The 19,149-nt window shown below is 36.5% G+C and overlaps 2 protein-coding genes across 2 annotated transcripts; one reads left to right on the top strand and one right to left on the bottom strand.

Moving 5' to 3' along the window:
* Positions 1-199: 199 nt before the first annotated feature.
* Positions 200-10,163, top strand: LOTGIDRAFT_159185 (hypothetical protein; the record flags this gene model as incomplete). The annotated part of the gene is made up of 22 exons (XM_009052826.1): positions 200-345; positions 620-960; positions 1,196-1,316; positions 1,687-1,878; positions 2,133-2,268; positions 2,882-3,027; positions 3,375-3,594; positions 3,975-4,054; positions 4,272-4,335; positions 4,609-4,821; positions 5,063-5,162; positions 5,601-5,730; positions 6,026-6,132; positions 6,329-6,444; positions 6,702-6,872; positions 7,219-7,399; positions 7,675-7,874; positions 8,031-8,258; positions 8,609-8,723; positions 8,978-9,128; positions 9,481-9,593; positions 10,009-10,163. 22 exons carry the CDS (start codon positions 200-202, stop codon positions 10,161-10,163), a joined length of 3,426 nt encoding a protein of 1,141 aa, XP_009051074.1.
* Positions 10,164-16,067: 5,904 nt separating this feature from the next.
* Positions 16,068-17,375, bottom strand: LOTGIDRAFT_98463 (hypothetical protein; the record flags this gene model as incomplete). The annotated part of the gene is made up of 2 exons (XM_009052825.1): positions 16,068-16,252; positions 17,285-17,375. Coding segments are annotated over 2 exons (276 nt in total), but the record flags the coding sequence as incomplete, so codon positions are not given.
* Between the last annotated feature and the right edge of the window lie 1,774 nt (positions 17,376-19,149).

The following is a 19,149-nucleotide window of genomic DNA, read 5'->3' as shown; positions in this document are numbered from 1 at the left end:
TGTATCTTGGTGTTACAAAGGCTTGAGTAGCAATGGTACTTGACCTTCCTCGCGGTCGATATATTAAGGATCGTCAATGGGACGATTTATTCAGAAAGTATTGGTTCTCCTTTTCAGAGAATTGCAAACGACAGTACAATGTGTCGCCCACAGTACATCTTCATGTGATCCAGATGATATTAAGGACGTCGTGGCCAACATGGTTGATCTGAAGAACGGTATAGGTAGACGCTGTCCATGGTTAATGGATGATGTTTGTGGTAAACCATGTACCACTCAGTCGGCTAGTTGTATCGCGGACTTCAAATACCAATTACTTAGTGGCACCGATACAGATATATGTGGGTAAGTGCAGTGGGCATGCAGACCAACACCCCCCTGGGTTCACCTCCAAAATAACGTTAGATGAATTCTCCGGCTCCCTTCATTAGAAAGTTTTCCCCGAAACCCCGTAATTGGCTAGTACCCTCTAAAATCTACAAATGGATGCAGGGTCGAGCGGATGACCCCGCTCCCCTCCCAAATTATTAGTAATATGATTGATGAAAAGTAACTAAAATTTAATTCAGGTTATTTTTTATGAGATTTGAAATTTGAGAGTCGTTCTTCAATATTTCAGATTGATCAAATTGGCTAAAGAATGTATCATTTCCAAAAGTAACACATGTGGTGCAAAACAGAAACAGGCAGGACTGGATAGACTCGACAAAGCAATTGAAGGCTTGAACATACCAGTTAACTGTGAAGATGGCAATGCCGTACAGAAATGTCTGATATCCAATAGACAAGCTGTGTTGTCTGAACTGTCTCAGAGAGCTAGTGTTTCTGATGGTGATGCGGTTTGTAGCTCGATTACCTCCATGAATGAGTGCATTGAAAATGAGAAGGATGGCGATGAGGTACCTCAAGCAATTAGAGATATCTTGGACGCAGTGTTCCCCTTGAAATTGGATTGTTCAGGTAACTGAATTTATACCTCGTGAAACGCATAATTGCGAATGTAATACGCATTCTTCTGAGTCTGCATCATTTGACTGATCCTTTTTCTCTGAAAAAATGGCATACATTCTTTAACATGTAAAATATGTACAGCCGTCTTCTGTAGAGTAACCTCACACAATTCTACATATTATTCCTTTGCCCACCTTTAGCAACGGGCCAGAGTAAAATTATCTTTTGTTTTTTATTTTCACAGCAAATTTGGACGGCAGTTGTGCATTCAAAGACATTAAATCCGCAACTCAGAGGCTCCTGGATTTCCTTATAGCAGTTGCATCCGACCAGACCTCGGACTTCGAGAAAGACGTGTATTGCAGGTAGGTTATAAAGAATTGAACATAATTAACCAATCACAAGTACCATTAAATCAAACAAGATTATTTATGTGAATTTATAAATTAGGATAACTGCTTAATCCCGATGTTTGCTTAATCCCGATGTTTGCCCTATCCCAATGTTTGCTTAATCCCAGTATCTGATTAATCCCGATATCTGCCGGTGTCTGCCTAATCCACATATCCCCTAATCCCGATGTCTTCTAAGTCCAGATGTCTGCTTAATCCAGATGTCTGCTTAATCCAGATGTCTGCTAAATCCGGATGTCTGCTCAATCAGATGTCTCCTTAATCACGATATCAGCTTAATTAATCCAGATATCAATTGTAATGTTTTAATTCTGTGTTTCAGTAAGCTGAAAGTATTGGAAGATTATGTATCAGGTCTCGTTGGTGAATGCAATGATAGAGGTTTGGGAAAGGTACTCAATGGTATGCAATCATTCTGTGAACCAGACAACGGATGTGACGATCTCGAGACTACCTTAGATGCCTGTGTTTCTCTTTATACCCAAGTGAAAAATGACGAAGATAAATCATGCATGTAAGTATTAGCCTCAAAATTATTAAAGGGTTTGATAACAATTAGATTAAATTGGATGATAAATAACTTGGCAAATACAAAAACAATCTGGATATGGATCTACCATGATACGCTTTCAAAAAAGGTCTAGATATAGGCGAATAATACATTGAATACGCTACTGCGTATAAGCATTTGATCATGAGACAATTTACAGCACGCTATCATTATTCTTCATTATTGGCCTTGACCTTGACCTTTACCATCTATTTCAGAGGAATTCAACTAGCAAGAATATGCCTATCGTCAGCAGTCACAGGATGTACAGGTTCCACTGTAACGACCCTTCTAAATACGAGACTACAACTCCTACTCACTGATCCTCTATGTCCACCGATACCACAATTCAAGGTAAGAATAGTGGTAGAATAGTCACTAGTGGTACGCTATGGATTCAGTGGCGAGATATACGAGTAATGACTTCAGATAGGGAATTAAACAGCTAGCAGGTGTGTTGTGGTAGTAGTTTGGTAATGGATGTCCTTAAGGCAGTTTTTGGCCAAATCATTGGTTAGATATAGTCGTCATGTAGTTGAACTTTGACGCTGAATCCATGGGTACAGATCTTGTACAAGGAGTTGTCGGTTTCTCTTTGCCTTATGAAAGCGACGAAATGTGATAATACAAAAACAGCTTTGATGTAACCTTGATTGCAAAGCGTGGCTGGATCTTTGGATCATGATGATGTTCCAAGCAAATTTGTATTGTCATGTACAATGCAATTAATCAGCAAACAAATCACCCATGATCTGATCTAGTTCATCCCATGATGAATGAATGACACTCCTATGTTTTTGCTAGAAACATCAAGAAAGAAGATACTAAATATGTCTGTTAAACAAAAAACTTCGATAAATCTTAGGACATAGGTGGTCCCTTGGATCAGATAATGTTCGGGGCAAATGCCTACAGAATTTGTATTATCATAGATATATATATGTACATGCCTTCTTGTGTTTTGTAGCTTGCAACGTCCACCAAGAAGACTATATATCTGTTAGAAGGCGGTCCTAGTTTCCCATTATCAGTATCATTGTTAGAATCTCCTGGAGACAATGCTATACTTAAACTGACTGTCAAAGCTTCCAACATGGCTTCTTCACCGCCAAAGTAAGTTATCTCCCCTTGTCAGGAACGTAGGTTTTCTAAGTTAACTTTAAAACGCTTCTTGTTTCTTGACTTCTCCATGTTCTAATAACTATGCGTGTCAAATATTAATCAATAGTTGCAAATCAAAAAGAGTATGTTAATGCAGCCCACAGGCGATTATTTCCCTTTGTAAAATGATAAGAAATTTACATCAAGTCAAAGCCGAGCCAGTTACAGTTCAAATGCTTTTGGACATGCAAATGTTTAACATGGAAATCATCATACAAGTTCTATTCCTTTTATCTAACGTTAGTTTTTTTAATGGACATCAGTCCACTATCTAGAAACTGATATCTGTCTCATTTTAGATGCCGAAGTGAAGATGACGAAGGCTTCCAACAAATCCACGTGACGAATCCAAATTCCCTAGAATTTACCAAAGACAATTTTAATAAGGCCATAACCTTTGACCTCAGTGCTGTACTTGATGGACGTGTCGATGGATCGCAAACGATGATGGTGCAGATAGTAGCTGATCTGGTCGTCAATGGTAACATTAAATACAGTGACCTCATTGCTGAATATACCGTAAGTCGTACAACATTAGTTAATAGAATTAATGAATTGATGAATTTGAGCTTCAAGGATGTACAATACCAACTTAAATGAAGAGCACCTTTAATTTAAAAAGATGTAAAATACAAATCACATCTGCAGTGGCCTAAAAAGAAATAAGTTTCAATTCTTCATGGCCAATGAGTGACTGCGTCATGCTCAAACTAGAGATCTCAAATGTAGTTTGTTTTTCCCATAAGATGTCCTTTATTTGAGTGGTGCGGCAACTTTTGTGAAATATGTCTCATGATGTCAAGGTATTAGATGGTAATACCTTGGCATTGTGAAGATGTCCCCACCCCTTTCCACAACAACCCCAGACTGTATCACTATATTGTCATGTTGTGTTGTAGGTACTGGTTGTCGATAGAGATGATAAAACAGCAATTTGTTCCTCAATAAACGATCCTCACGTAAAAACATTCGATAAACTGTGAGTATAGAAATAATGCCAGCTTTTTCCTTCTTTTTTGTTATATATAGCTTTTCGCCAAGCTGACAGCATCTGACGAGACTTTAATAGACCTTGAGCCGTTCCACAAAATTTCTCTAAAGTTCAAAATTACATTCACATTTCCCTATAAGCTTATGCTCATGTGCATTTTCATTGGAAATTGTCAAAATCAAAGTTATCCGTTTCTATTTTGCAGATTGTATGATAATCAACTTCAGGGGAAGTTTGTACTATATAAACATCAAACATTACCTTATATGGTAAGAGATTTTTGTTAATTACAATATTCAGGTCAAATATGATTCGCGACCAATTTTTGTGGTCATTTTTCCTTCCTTCCCATTTCACCTTCCAGTCAGTAATGCAGTTCGGTAAATAGGTTTATGTTTCCGTCTTGGCCAACCATCCCTTATTGCCCGTATTCATTATCCCAAACAGGCGCAGAAACCATTGTCTTTGCATATTCGTTGTAATATGACTCTTTCAATTTGTTTGATCACTACTTATATTTTAATTCGTGTATTCTCTCTCAGGTTCAAGTGACCTACCAGAAATGTGCTGAAGAAGGAACATGTAACTGCCGTGTGCAGATCCTCTCTGGTGATGATGTCATAGACTTTAACAGATGTTATACAGAGACTGACGATCGTGATGTATCCAAACCATTAGAGCTATCAATTACTAGAACTGGAGATTTTACCCACAACACACAGATCTATAGCCAAGATGAAGGTCGCAGATTTTACGTAAGTTGTCGTGTTAACAGTGGGTCATACCCCCCCCCCCCCTCCCCTTCTTGGACCTATTAAAGGTCTTATTTTGAAGAGAAAATGCTCAATATTCATGTCGGACTATTTGAAATCCGTCGGCGCATGGAGGCCTCTGGCAACCCCAAGAAAGATCCCCGGCCTCAAGAGTCTTCGTCTTTGAAAATATTTAGACCAATGAAAACTCTTCGAGCATTCTGTAATTTGATCTACTTTTTAGGTATTGTTACCAACTGGTACCCTGGTACAGATCAGACTTGGTGATTTTTATATGAACGTGTGGATTACTCCTTCAGTTGTAGATAAAGATCATACGGAAGGTAAAAGCCATGATTCACCATTGTCGGGGTTGATTTGGTTCTTGAATGTATATAATAGTCTTCAGAAGTACTATAACTGCACAAAATCGCAAATATACCTCAAACTAGAAATTTCACTTTCTATTTCTATAGATGTCTTTTGTATACATGTATATTACGGAGTCTCAAGAAAAGTCGTCATTTTAGCATAACATAGTATAACATAGATGGAGTCGTGGTTAACTTTGAGCATATCCACCTGAGGCAGTGAATTTTGACCGAAGATCTTCGGGTTTCAAAACCGTAAGAAACAACTATGTAACGTAGAAGCGTGTTGAAAATCACTTGACATGAATATCCATTACCGTGTTCCAAAGTAGGTGGTTTATCTGTCACAGTAAAACACGATAGAAATTCCTACTACCCTCAGACATGAGATGTACATCTGATATTCTACAGGTCTATGTGGAGTGTACAATGGAGATACCTACGATGATTTGAGATTACCTAACGGTGATAAATATACAGTAATTGATGCAGATAAGACTGGGGGTGTTTTAACTGTCAATGATTTCTCTAAAGAATGGAGGTGAGTATAGCCACTGACGTTTCATTAGGTGTGATGGCGAGTAGAGACCATAGAATTGCCAAAAGGGGCTCTCAGACAATTATTTGACTATGTACAATAGAACAGAGTCATCAGAAGGCACCAATTCACATTTAAATACACCTCGCGTATCAGCCATTTCCATAGATCAATCCCTTCCAGAAGTTAATTGACAGCTTGGTAAATTGGAATATACAGGATATATATCTATCTATGGACTTTACATCTACAGAACAAGACAGATTGTTTAATATTGTTTTATGTTTTTGTATTATAGAGTTATTATAGATTCAGATAACGACTTGAGTGTAAGTTCTACTGCATACTATTCTGATGTAACATCAACGAAACAATATACAGTTGAAGCTTGTGGTCTAGTACAGGGTAGGTACATTTCCTGGTTCGTAACTCGCTGTTCGCATGAAGGCCAAAACGTCCTGATTTAGGAAACTTTTGAAACGACGACCAAACTATAGAAATGTCTTTTTTTCCAAAGATATTTTTTAAATTCAACCAGATCCCATTTGCCTCATTTTAACTTGGTTTGCTGTATGACCTTGGATTATTCCATCGGTTTCAGGTATTGATATCACAAGTGATCTGGTCTCAGAAAGTGAAGAGTACGCCACTGATGGTAGAAAAAAGAGAGCTGTTGCTAATGATAATATTGATATTGATGAGTCTGCCAAACCTTCAGTAGGTTATCTTTCCTTGTTCAAGTATTTTCATGATTTTCTCTAAATATAAATGCGAATAAACAACCATATTGTATAAGGATAACAACTAAGGTTCACAAGGATTTATTCTACCAGCTGTTTGGGTTTGTTTAATGAATGTGCAATGCTACAAATGTTGACGAGCAATATCATGGAATAACCATCGACTAGACAAGTTTTCTTTTCAAACCTATTATTATTCAAAGCTAATAATGATAGTCATTGCTTTATTTTTAGGTCAGTGAATGGCCCACCAAGACAGGCTGGACTCTGAATAACGCCACAAAATTCTGCCAAGACAACATCCTGAGCTGGGGCGTGACGCAGAAGTGTTTGGAAGCAATCAGCGCTATTGGCGGGAAAACAAATTTTGAAACAGAAGTGAATAACTGTGTGGCAGACATCAAGGTTTGTATGGACGACAAATCGGAAGGTCACAATTACTGCACCAGCCACCCATACTGGGGGTTCAAAGAGGGGCGGACGACTCAATTTGGGGGCAATGTCTGGGCTGAATTCAAAATAGTGCTTTGGCTGGTGTCGCTAACTATCTGGGCACGACCCCTCCATCCTCCGAATCTCTTGAAGCCACTTGGAAACCCTTTCAGAGAGTCTACATAGCTAATATTTAGCTAAAACTGAGTTGAATTGACATCATGAATGCCAGATTTCAATAGTTTGATGCCTGTCCTAGCAAATCGGCAAATTGGCATTTCATGATGCTTGCATTGATTTATCTTATTTATTCCCACAGTTGAGTGGAAATACGAATTGGGTTGATTCAGCTAAAGATGATGTTCTACAGAATTGTTTAAATGAACTCAATAAGGACGTCCAGTACCTGAATAATCCCGAAGCCAAACTGCAGGCTGAAGCTGTGATGAGTTCTTCGTGCAATCCATCAGATTGTAATGGTAATGGTCAATGTACAACTGGTAGGTGCTGATTCTATTTCATCGTGTGAATCGTATCCACTGTATGTGAAGAAGGGGTGTAACTGTCCAAAGTTATATCCATAAGCTATCTTCGAACATTTAAAGTGAAAAATTGTGTGTTTCTTCCCAGTGCAGTGCGTCTTCCAAGATAGCATCTATACTAATCTCGTACCCTTTCTGCTGTCTTTCTGTGATAGAGGACACATTAATTGGCGGATTTACCATCTTGATTTTCTATTATATTAATAAATTACTATTTTATAACTGTGCTATAGGTACATGTATATGTAAGAAGGATTATTATGGATCGGATTGTTCAATGAAGGAAGATGAACTGCCAACCCCAGTCCTGTACAGCATCAAGAATAACGGAGAATGTATACTATCAGACAAGTCTAGTTGTACTAATGTCTTTATTAGTGGTAGACAATTCATACAATCTGAAAAGCTCACCTGCCATATACAGCCATTGGAGGTAAGCTGGTACTTTCTATTGATAACTGTTACTTGTTTCTTACGTTTATTGTTCCAAATCATCATCACTTTTGATCATCATCATCATCACCATCACAATCATCATCATCATCGCCCCTACCTTTAACAGATCATTTACCATAGCCTATCTTTACAGGTAACGGAAACTGGACATAAGGCAGTAGGCCAACCAACCATTGTAATTGCTAAACTGTTGACGTTAAATCAGATCTCCTGTAAAGTGAGCGGTATCAAAACACCTACCACCAGTCTCCATATCTCTATCAGTAATAATGGAAAGTCAACTAGTAACAAGCTGATGTATATCGCTTATAACGTCGCGATCCATCAGTGTAATGCCCTGGAAGGCACCTGTAAATTACAGGTAAGTACAATCGTAATGATTTCAGAATCTGCAGAATTTCAGTATCTTTCATTACGAAACTAAGATTTTTTTGTCCTATTGGACTCTTGCTTTAATTTCAAACTTCATTATTGTCATGATCAAGTGGAAACGTTTAAGTACAATTGCAGTGATTGCGGTATCTGCAGACTGTCCAATACTAACTTCATAACGAAACGAAGAATCCTGAGCATTTTCGAAAACTGCTTGACTCTTGGTTTTGATGTGAACGTCGTTATTGTCAAGTTTATGAGGAAACTTTCGTTTATTATTGTTCATTTGACCTAGATACAAATTAACAAAATCAATAATTGTTATGTCGTTGTTTTCAGTCCAATCTCTGTAAGATTGGTGGTCAGGTTTACAATAAAGATGAAAGTCTACCCACTGATAAATGTTTATATTGTAACCCAGAAGAATCTCAAACTAGATGGTCGTCAAAATCAGGTCAGTGATTTGAATTACTTAAGTATGCTGCCTCTATCATAAAACCGCTGTTGACGAACCACATGTTGATTCCTATGCAGGCAGAGTTTCCCTTTTACACAATTTTCAAAATCTAATTTGTAATGATTTAAATGGTTCACGGTTATCTCCACATGATCATGGTAAAGATGAAGTCTGTTTACAACTATACATATACCACCAGGTGACACAAAGTAGGGCGTAAACTTAGTATCAATTGTTATTTTAATTTCCAGAAGCCGGATGTGAGATTATAGCGGAGAGGAGAGATGATAATCCCAGTGGATTAGGATTAACCGAAACTATAATTATCGGAGTAATTGGTGGCTTAGCATTCTTTATTATTGTGGCCATTTTAATCAAATTTGTTCTCGTCAAACGAAATAGGTAAATTAACCATTGAACTATAACATGTTTATGTTCATCGAATCCTTTGATAATTGAGAATATCTAGTAGGAACTTAATGCTCTGTTTCATATTTACACGTTGGCATTATGACAATATTAGATACAGAAATCTAGGATGGTAGATAGGGAAAATAGTTAATCTGGAACACCATATTTCATGCTGCGATTTGGATTGCCAAATTAGACCACTCCCCCACCCCCCTCCTTCCCTAATCAGCTTACAGAGTACACATAACTGATCCTGTTTATTCGAAGGAAATTCTATGACGAGTGCTTGTAAAAATGAAATGTTACCAATTATGTTGATATGGTTTGATTCTAATCGTTTCAGACGAACTCCAAAGAGAGTAGATGATACGGAGGTTGCTCTTCCACCTTCTCCTAAATCACCCCAGGAACGAGAACTCCAGATTTTCCAGAATGAGGTCTATGTGAGCAGTGATGGTAAGTATCAGTGTTCTCATAATTTTAATTTATCTTAAGACTTACCCAAAATGAACTTGCTGTGCTCATTACACATTACGGTTCAGGGAGGGGAAAAATAGGATGCTACTGGCTTTGTTCTGTCACTCATTGTATACGATATTGTGCTTCCTCCGTGATCCCTATACAATTATTTTCATAAGCTGTAGCCTGTTTTCAAAACCTGTCTTATATTGATGTATGTATAAGGTAGTTACAACACATAGAAGATCCACAGTTTCTACACCTAGTCATTCAAGCAGATCTACAACACTGACAAAGGTGGTGACCTTATTCAGAAAATATCCAGGTTAAAAACTCGACCTCTGAGCAAAACGAGATGTGTCTAATTACCATGTATGTGTATCCATCAATCTTATTTGATTTTTCTTTTCAGATTTGAAAGATGAAAACGATTCAATGCCAGAACTGAATGATTCTCGATATTTTGATGACAGAAGTGCCTCCGAAAGATGCAGCACAAGAATTAAACCACGAATAAACACACAGTCTATGTCGGGGCCGTTTGTGACCAAAATAGATATCAATTGAACTTGAGAAACCAACTGGACCTTTGCTTCATAGATCAATACCATGAATTTGTATTATAATTTTCATTTTTCTAAAGCGTAAGGCTTCAATTGAATGATTTTGCGATTTGTGAAGCAAAAGTCTTGTAAACTTTAAATTTTCCTTATAAGTAACCCTTGTTTAAAGATGGTCAGTACCATAATAGTTTTTATTAACCCCAAATTGCCAGTATTACTAATCAACTACGGATTTTATACGTTTTTTAACCCTTTTAACGAGAAATGTGTTCATGTTTTGTTTTATCTCTTTGCAATTATGAATTTTATTTAATTTTTGTTTGAAATATAAATATATAAATATAAGTTAATACAAAATTATTAATGCCAATTCACCTATATTCGTACAAATTTTTAAAGGCATTCCGAAAATTCACGAGAAAAGTTCACGAAGGATATTTGAAACCTTATATGCCAAAAATATGTAAGGCACTGTAAGCTAATTTAACTTTCAAAGAAAAACATATTTTATACAATATTTTTCTTCTTGTCTATAATCAAATTTCGTGAAAAATCTCTGAAAATATTCCCTCAATTTTTAATGAGTTTGTAGATGTTGATGTCGTGTTTCTATATTTTTATATTAAACCATTCCAGGAACATATTTTGGGTTTTTTATTTCTGAAAAGGTACGATACCGCATTTACTGATCTGTCCTGTCTTAACTATAAGAAATATTCCACTTGAACAGTTTTACTTAAGTGGGCAATTCGAAAGGGGTGTTGAGTTGACAAATACATTTGCAGAATCACATTAACTTTTTATGTAAACACTATTCTATTAAGTAACTGGAAGGGGTTTGGGAATCAGACATAATATCGATCAAGAGATCAGAGATAAAATACAAACAATAAATATAATTTTATTTCATATCACTTATAAATTCTGCATGTATTGAAGAAAATAGCCATTTTAAATCTATATCACAGTGTTTGTATTTATGTATTGCACAATTTGCTATTAATATAATAATATGGTGTGGGTTTCATGAACAAATTCATTGCATTATCTGAAACCCTATTGTAGAAATAAATTGTGGCTTTCTTCCATTTATCAATGAATAGATAACCATTCAATTCAATTTAATTCAAAAATTTGCTAAAACCATTTTGTCCATTTGGAGAAACGTGTGTATTCAACGATGTAAATAATCTGTTAATAATTAACTTATAAAATATCAAAATGCATTCACAATAGTTTATGTCCTTAAGAATAATTATACTCTTGTTTTGACTCTCTGGTAGGTTGATTAGTTCGTAGATGACAAATAAACGTCTGCTTCCAGCTAGAGCTGATATTGCTGACGATTAATCGGGTAAGGTGTAATCATATCTATGTTGGAAATATCTTTCCTGAACATACTTTATATGTATTATTTGAATAACTGCTTCGTATATCATTTGATATAGTATATCCACTACGATTCCATGTTTGTTACAGTTTTCACAGCTTCTTCGTATATTATCTGAATCACAATTTGCACCACAATTCCGAGGAACAATATCATTATTTTTTAAATAATACAATAATCTTATAGTTCAAACTTCCACTTCTTGATTGGCATCATAAAATAATGTTTCCTGAAAACACTCGGTATCAGTATCTATATCACCGACAGGAGTCACTGGAATCCTCGTTAGATCTTTTAATTCTATCATCGGTGTCGTACACATAGATGTTGATTTTGGACTAAAATTTAAAAGATTTCATTAAGGGATAAATTCGTAACAAGCAGACTGTTTAATGGTGTGGGAACACAAACAGTCTTGATCTCCGATTTTTTTAATCTTGAGCAAAATCTCACGTTTTCCCAAGCTTCCACGTCAAGAGTATTTTGTTACCGACAGGATTTATAATAACAAGCCAGTTTAGTCGCCGATTGTTTTATGTCTGCAAGACAGAGCGTCAAAATCAAGTCTTTTGAAAACTATTGTCAATCTCAACGGTTACTAAATTGTTACAGTATCCATGGTGTTATCCCATAGTTATCGTTGAAAAGTGAGAGAGAAAAGTCCGATTATGTATAGACTAATATAATGAAAAAGGGTTAATAAAGGTTGATTTTAACACTTCGAATAAGTTAGAATACAATTATGAAAAATATTTATAAGAAATCGTAATTTTCTATAGTAGACTTAGGTTCGGGATTTTGGCAAATAAAAAGGTTAAATCATGGAAACACATCGTTATGTCTTACGTAATTACCAATCAATGGGAATGACTTTAACACATTAAAGATGGTTCAAATCAGATTTTGCCATTTTAATAGATTATAGATATTTTTGTAACAGTTTACTTACCCATTCGGATCCCAATGACCGCTTTCACAGATTGTAGAAACTTCATTATCGGGTGCATACCGGGTATTGGTGTTCTTGGTTCTATGTTGCAAAACATACAGTTTAATAGCTGCTTGATGAAGTCTTTCTGTTACCTTTCGATCATCATTGCTATAAATAAAAGATAACAGGTTTGCTTAAGAATTACGAGACCAGACATTTAGGGCATTTAATGGGAACAGCTAAATATGTTATGGCACTCTGTTATGGCATCCCTTTTAAAGTTTCCACATAGTTAATCATTTTTTCATCGAGCACTGGAATATTACTCAGGGTTCAGTGGATTAATCACCTTCATGAGGTAATGTAGACCAGAGGAAACGACCAAGCAATTAGCTCAACGTTACATATACAAAATGTTACTAATTGTTATCTTTTGGCAAAACCCATATACCAACCTGTTGTCAGAGGCAACAAGTCGTAAATTTTCCTCTAAAATTCCCGGTAAATCAAAATTACTATGTTCCACTGAAGGCTGTTTGGACTGATAGGCAGAGTCCCTAGTTTGAAGATTAAGCGATGGTTGACTGTCTGGGTATTGTGATGGAGAATGAGGTCTTTGTCCTATGGATACAGCACTATCACTATCAGTCACTGAGAGTAACGATGTGCGTGGTGCTAAAGGATCGTTCCCACCAGAAATCGACACACGTTCAGATCGAGATAGTCTCGATTGTGGCCTCGGCTCTTTTCCACACATCGGATACGAATTGGTCGGACTCAATTTCTTATGTATGTTACCATTCCTTGGTTCTAAATATTTATTTGATTCGTTCTCCGGGTAAAAATCTGTAAGATCCTGACTGAGAAACTTTTGTAAAATATGAAAGCGTCCAATATCGCTCAAACTTCCTTTGTGAGAATTCGTTCTAGAACCTCTTTGTCTTTGATACTGTCTTATTATTTCACTCTCCAAACCAGAGTCTCGCCTCCCTGATTTTCCGTCCAAATGTTGATACATGTCAAAGCCACTACTTCGACGTCGGCGATCACGTCTATGTTTTTCCGATTGAACACTACCTGGATGTCGACCGCAATCGCGATAAGCGTGACGTCGTAGCGAACGATCATCAAAACTGCTATGATAACATGCTAACAAACCGTGACGCTGTTGGTACTCGTATTCTGATGTTGCACGCCGACATTTGACACAGTAGCAATTTTCTGAAGCACCGCTCATCGATGCACCGTACTCGTGTCCATACACTTCCATACTTTTAGACATTTCCTTGAAATGACGCATTCTGTCCTCTCGGTGATGTCGATCTCTTGATCCATTTCTTCGTCTAATATCGGGCATCGGACCATGACAAACCTGCATCTCTAACTTTGCAATCTGTGAATCCGATAGAGAGTGGCTCATAGTTTTTCTAGCTATTCCTAGATCTTCATTGGACCCACCCCGGTTGTCATCAGTACCTCCTTTGCTGTTAGAAATGATCACATTGGGATAAAAATGGCTGTTAGTGTGACATGATCCGTCTTCTGATAGCGAAGATTGATTCAGAGCGAGGTCGTCAAACTGGGTTTCCTGGCGAACTAGATACGGACCGGTACTGTGAGAACGCTTCATCCGAGAATCCTGAGGCACTAACAGCGAAGAGGAAGTAGGGGGATCAAGGGATGAGAATTTCCGATTTTTGTTGATTGTCGGCTTCACTTTCAGATGATCTAGAGACAATCGTCCGCCTACGATATCCCCCGAATTCTTCTCGTCCACAAGAAAGGTAGCAGTATTTTGGATGAAGTCAGTCGCCACGGGAGTTGATATCGGGGATCTTTCAGCTTCTTTGTAGGAGGCGAAAAATCTGGTTGCTGCATTATGTCCAATTTCCGCTGTCTGAAAATAATTAAGGTATAAGTTTACGATTATAGGCCTCACGTTTATAACATCATTATGTAAGCTGATATCCATTCTGTCTGTAGAGCTATATCAAAGGCGTTTCTAAGAAACGTCAGTTGAGGGGCCTAGCAGGGGCTATGTAAAATTTCAAAGTGGGGTGAAAACCTGGACAAGCCTCCACTGGGCGATATAACCACTCATGACTTAATTATACACAACGTTTCAACAATTTACATTATCACCGCCAGATTATAAAACAACATTGTAAAAACATAATAAAAATGACGTACCGGAAGAGTTGGGGTATACGGAGTAATCACGATTGGTGGTATTGAGGTAAATATTTTTAGAGAATTCTCGACGCTATAAACCTCAGCTGGGTGACTGAAAGTTGTTTCGCCAATTTCTTGATTCTTCTCTGAAAAATAAAATGGTCGCTAAAATAAGAAACTGCCCAAATATATCACAGGGCTCATCTTAAAACAACAAAATATACGACTCTGTTTGTATGCAATATATAAATTCATTGTCTCCTAATGTGTTCGTCATAATCGGATATTAAAAAAGTAGATATATAGTTTTTTAATGGGATATAAGACGTACTAGTAGATTTAGAAGGTAACATCCGACATTGATTTCTTCAATTGTTTCATACATTCAGCAAAAATGAGACTGTGACAGTATCAATCTCAAAGGCGATTTTACACAGATAATATATGACTTAAAAAACAATGACTTTTGACCCTTCATAGATGAATTAGTCAGAAATAATGGGAGCGGTAAGGTTTAAACCCTCTCCAAAACAAACTTACTTTCTTGTTGCTCTCTAATCTTCTTGATGTTTGTTTCGCAACATTTAAAGTGTTTATCAAATTTTCGTCGAATACCGTACAAAATACCAAACAATACTAATAATAATAATATCACTATAATTCCGATCCAGATTGGTTCCTTTAGTAATCTATCTCCTATATCTAACACAGATTCCTGCATGGTCGATACTTCTGAACAATTAACACCTAAACAAGGGTTGAATTAAAAAAATCCTATAAGCAAAATGAATAAGTTACAAGCATATTTTGAGCAAATGTCTCATGAGCGTGAACCATTGAATGCAAAATCGAGTCTAACTAGGTAATAGATTGTGACATGATAGCAATGAGCCACCATTGTTATCCAGTTTAGGAAGACGCCACTGGTTCTCGAGTTGATTTATTCCCATTTTAATTGCGTTTCAAGAAAATACTCCGACTCAGTTGTAGGCCACACCTCCAACAAACTAAAATAGCTACAGAGAACTGTGTTTTCCACATTAACAGGTTTCTGTTGTCAGATTGGCAATGTGTTAATTAATACGCTAAGTGCTGAGGCCATTTGGTTCTTTAAAAAACATTGGAAAAGTACATCTTATTTGGATTATTCAGCAAGCAATGCACACAGTAAATCTTTTGGGAAATAGAGGTATTAACATTGCATTGATAACAATGTTACGAAAGGACAGGTTTAGGTCGCAGACAAACATTCTAACGTGAATGTTCCACAAGCGCTCTGCAACAGCGTCAGCTTCACGGGAACTGACGACAATTGTCGAATGGGTATGAGTGGTGAATTTGGACTAAATCACCCCAAACCAAAGCCTATACATACCTTGTGTCAAAGCATTACAACGGCACACCGGGGCATTGGAACTGCCAGTGCATTGTCCGTTACCACTACAACGATTGCTGGAACACAGAATAGAGTTCATGGTACATCTTGTACCCCAGAAACCATGATGGCATTCACATTTATAGTTTGAATTAACTGTATCCAGCAGGCAGGTTCCTTGGTCACAGGGTTTTAGATCACAATACTGAACTTGGCACAATATTCCTGAAAATGGTAATCAGTCAGCGATAACAAATTATCAATATATCAATCAAAATTTAATCAACAATAATAGAAAAAACTGCTGGTAACATTTTATTCAATGGTACACACAAAAACCGTTCAATTCAACAATGGCAGCACTTTAAGGTGCAGTAACACAAGCCTAGGCCCCAACATTAAAATGAAAAATGAAAGTGAAAAAAAACAACTATTGGGAAATACGAAGAGCTTATGACGTAAGCGTATAACACTATCGTGTATCTATTTGAAGATTGTAGGTTACAAAATATATAATTCTATCAGAATTGTGGGTAGTTAATCCTCAAATTAACATCTTTAACATTTCTTAACTTTGCCAGGTTCAATATACCGTACAAATTAACCTTCTCGTTAATTAGCTTAATAAAGATGTTAATGTATTGAAAAACGATATATTAATATTTTAGGTTAAAGACAGCATTTCTATATTCTTAGAAGCTTTAGTAATCAATGCTGAAGATCGACACCAACTGTTAATCGTTTCACTGTCTATAAATACACATTATGTTATCAACTACCAAACCAACAGCACATAATCATTCAATTTGAATCCAACTACAAACTAATACGACCACTAACTAACTACCTAGTTTGCGATATCAGCATCAGCATCCACCTTCCTACCAAGAACGACAGTCGCGAAATTTCAATATGTAAAAGGCTACATTTTATATGGTTGAAAAAAGCAATCTGAAAATGAAAATACTAAAAACTTATCTAGCTTGGCTCACCTCTTACCTGAATTGAATGACAAGAGGTTACTATAAAACAATTCATGAACTTAACTGCTCTCCAACATGATGAAGGCGAGCCGTCAATGTAACTTTCACACCTTGATACGTCGCATGCATATGGATAAAAAGGCTAGCATTTCGACGGAAAGATGTGGACACCGTCACTGATTAGCTTAGCTTAACTGTTTCTGAGACTAAGAAAGGTACGATTGATCAAACGGGTAGTGAATGTTGCCCTTTCTGGACTATTTAAACCTCTTACCTGTATAAGAACCTCGACACCGACAGTAAAACCGGTCTATACTGTTGTTAACACACGTTCCACCATTATAGCATTTGACTTTATTACATGATTCAAAATAACCATATTGAAGCCACATAGTTTTATTTATAAATACATCATCTGAAATTAAATCGTAGAATTGATCTGGAAATAGAGTCTCTGGTGAAGTTCAAATATCTAGTGTTTTTTTTTTTTTGTTTTTTTTTTTGGTTTCCTTTTTATAATTAAATAGTGTTCATTTGTAACGCAGTAAATTTGAGAAATAAAAACTAAAATAACTAAGTATTTGAATCAGAATAATTCGAGAAGTCCGAAACAATGGCCAAAGGCATAGGGCCTACCTAGCAACGAGTTTGTCTGCAACCAGCAACATAAACCAACACTTTCAATGAATGACGATCTACATTGGAAAGATAACCGTGGTCAGTGATGTTTGATACGATCACAAAACCGCGAATTAATAATAAGCCGATTCTCATTTAAAAAACGCTTTTGAAAAATGACAGAGAGGCTTCGTCTTTGGGGAGCGGGCCGGGGGGGGGGGGGTATCTAGTGTACCAATTGTTAGGATTCAGGCAGGGCATGGGTCACTTTGGGTAAATGATTCCACTTACCATACCGAGCTGTGGCGCTGATTTTAAAGGAATGGAACAGTTGGCTTGAGACACTATCCGGATAATGAACTTGCAGCTTTAAGGTGTTATAGACAGATTCAATAATAAAGATATTTTCACTCTTATTCAACGCCGTATCACATAAATCAAACAGCATCACAGGTGTCTGATCAAACGACGCATCGCTAATGCTGAATATAGTACCTTCACAGGTATTCAAAAAATCTAGATTAGTAAAAGTTATTTCTAAAACCAATTGATATGTCACTTCCGTTGTTAAGATAATGACGTAGTCCAGGTTAACCGGATGTTTACTGGGATAGTTGTAGCTATAGATCATACGTTGGTCATTAACACCTATAAACTCCCTGCTAATTAAATTCCCTGTAAGTACTGAAATAAAAAAAACATTGTGTTAATGTCTCTCTCATGCTAAAAGCAATTTTCATATCGTCTTATCAGCTGATAGATGGAGCTTAATGTAAATAGTTTCACATAAAGCTAATTTAGCAGGGAACCAGGTCACGAAGGTAGAACTAAATAGTTTGACGTGTTTTAAATTTCATTTGGGTTATAAAATATTCAAAATAGCAATACAAAATTTCTTGAATTTTCGTGTTCAAAAGAAAAGAACCTTATATGGTGTTGTCATAAATAAAAAAAATAAAAAACAATAGTTTATTGAGAAAAAAGGACAAAGATACAGGCGGAGTGATACTGATTCACCATAGATAAATATATCTTTAAATATACATCTCTTTATGAAATAACCTTCAACAAAGTATATCAATACCACTAAGGTAATTAACGTAGCTTCCGGATATGTATTTTTGTTATCACATCTGCTTAATTACTAATTATTATTTCGAGAGAATTGTCGAAATTCAATAACGAATCACAGGACCACAGACACAACTAAGTTCCATTTCATCATTCAAGTAAGTTAATCTTTACAATTCAACTTATGTTGAGCTGTCATGTTTTAAGCGATGTTTTTGGTGCCGTTCCCTCAAAATGTCATAAGGTACTTAACATACGATATGCAGCGTCAAGAAAATAGCATATCCATATTACTTACCTATTTCATAATGTCCTTTAAATCCATAGGAAGCCATCATTTGATTAGTTAATCTATTTATAGTATAAAATATAGTGACTTCATTGTGGCTGGAAAGGTACTGGACATCCAGTGGATTTTTCGAGTTCATACACACAGTGTCATTACCTAGG

Source organism: Lottia gigantea (assembly GCF_000327385.1).
Source record: "Lottia gigantea unplaced genomic scaffold LOTGIsca_19, whole genome shotgun sequence".
NCBI lineage: Eukaryota > Metazoa > Mollusca > Gastropoda > Lottiidae > Lottia > Lottia gigantea.
This window is presented reverse-complemented; position numbering and strand designations above follow the sequence as displayed.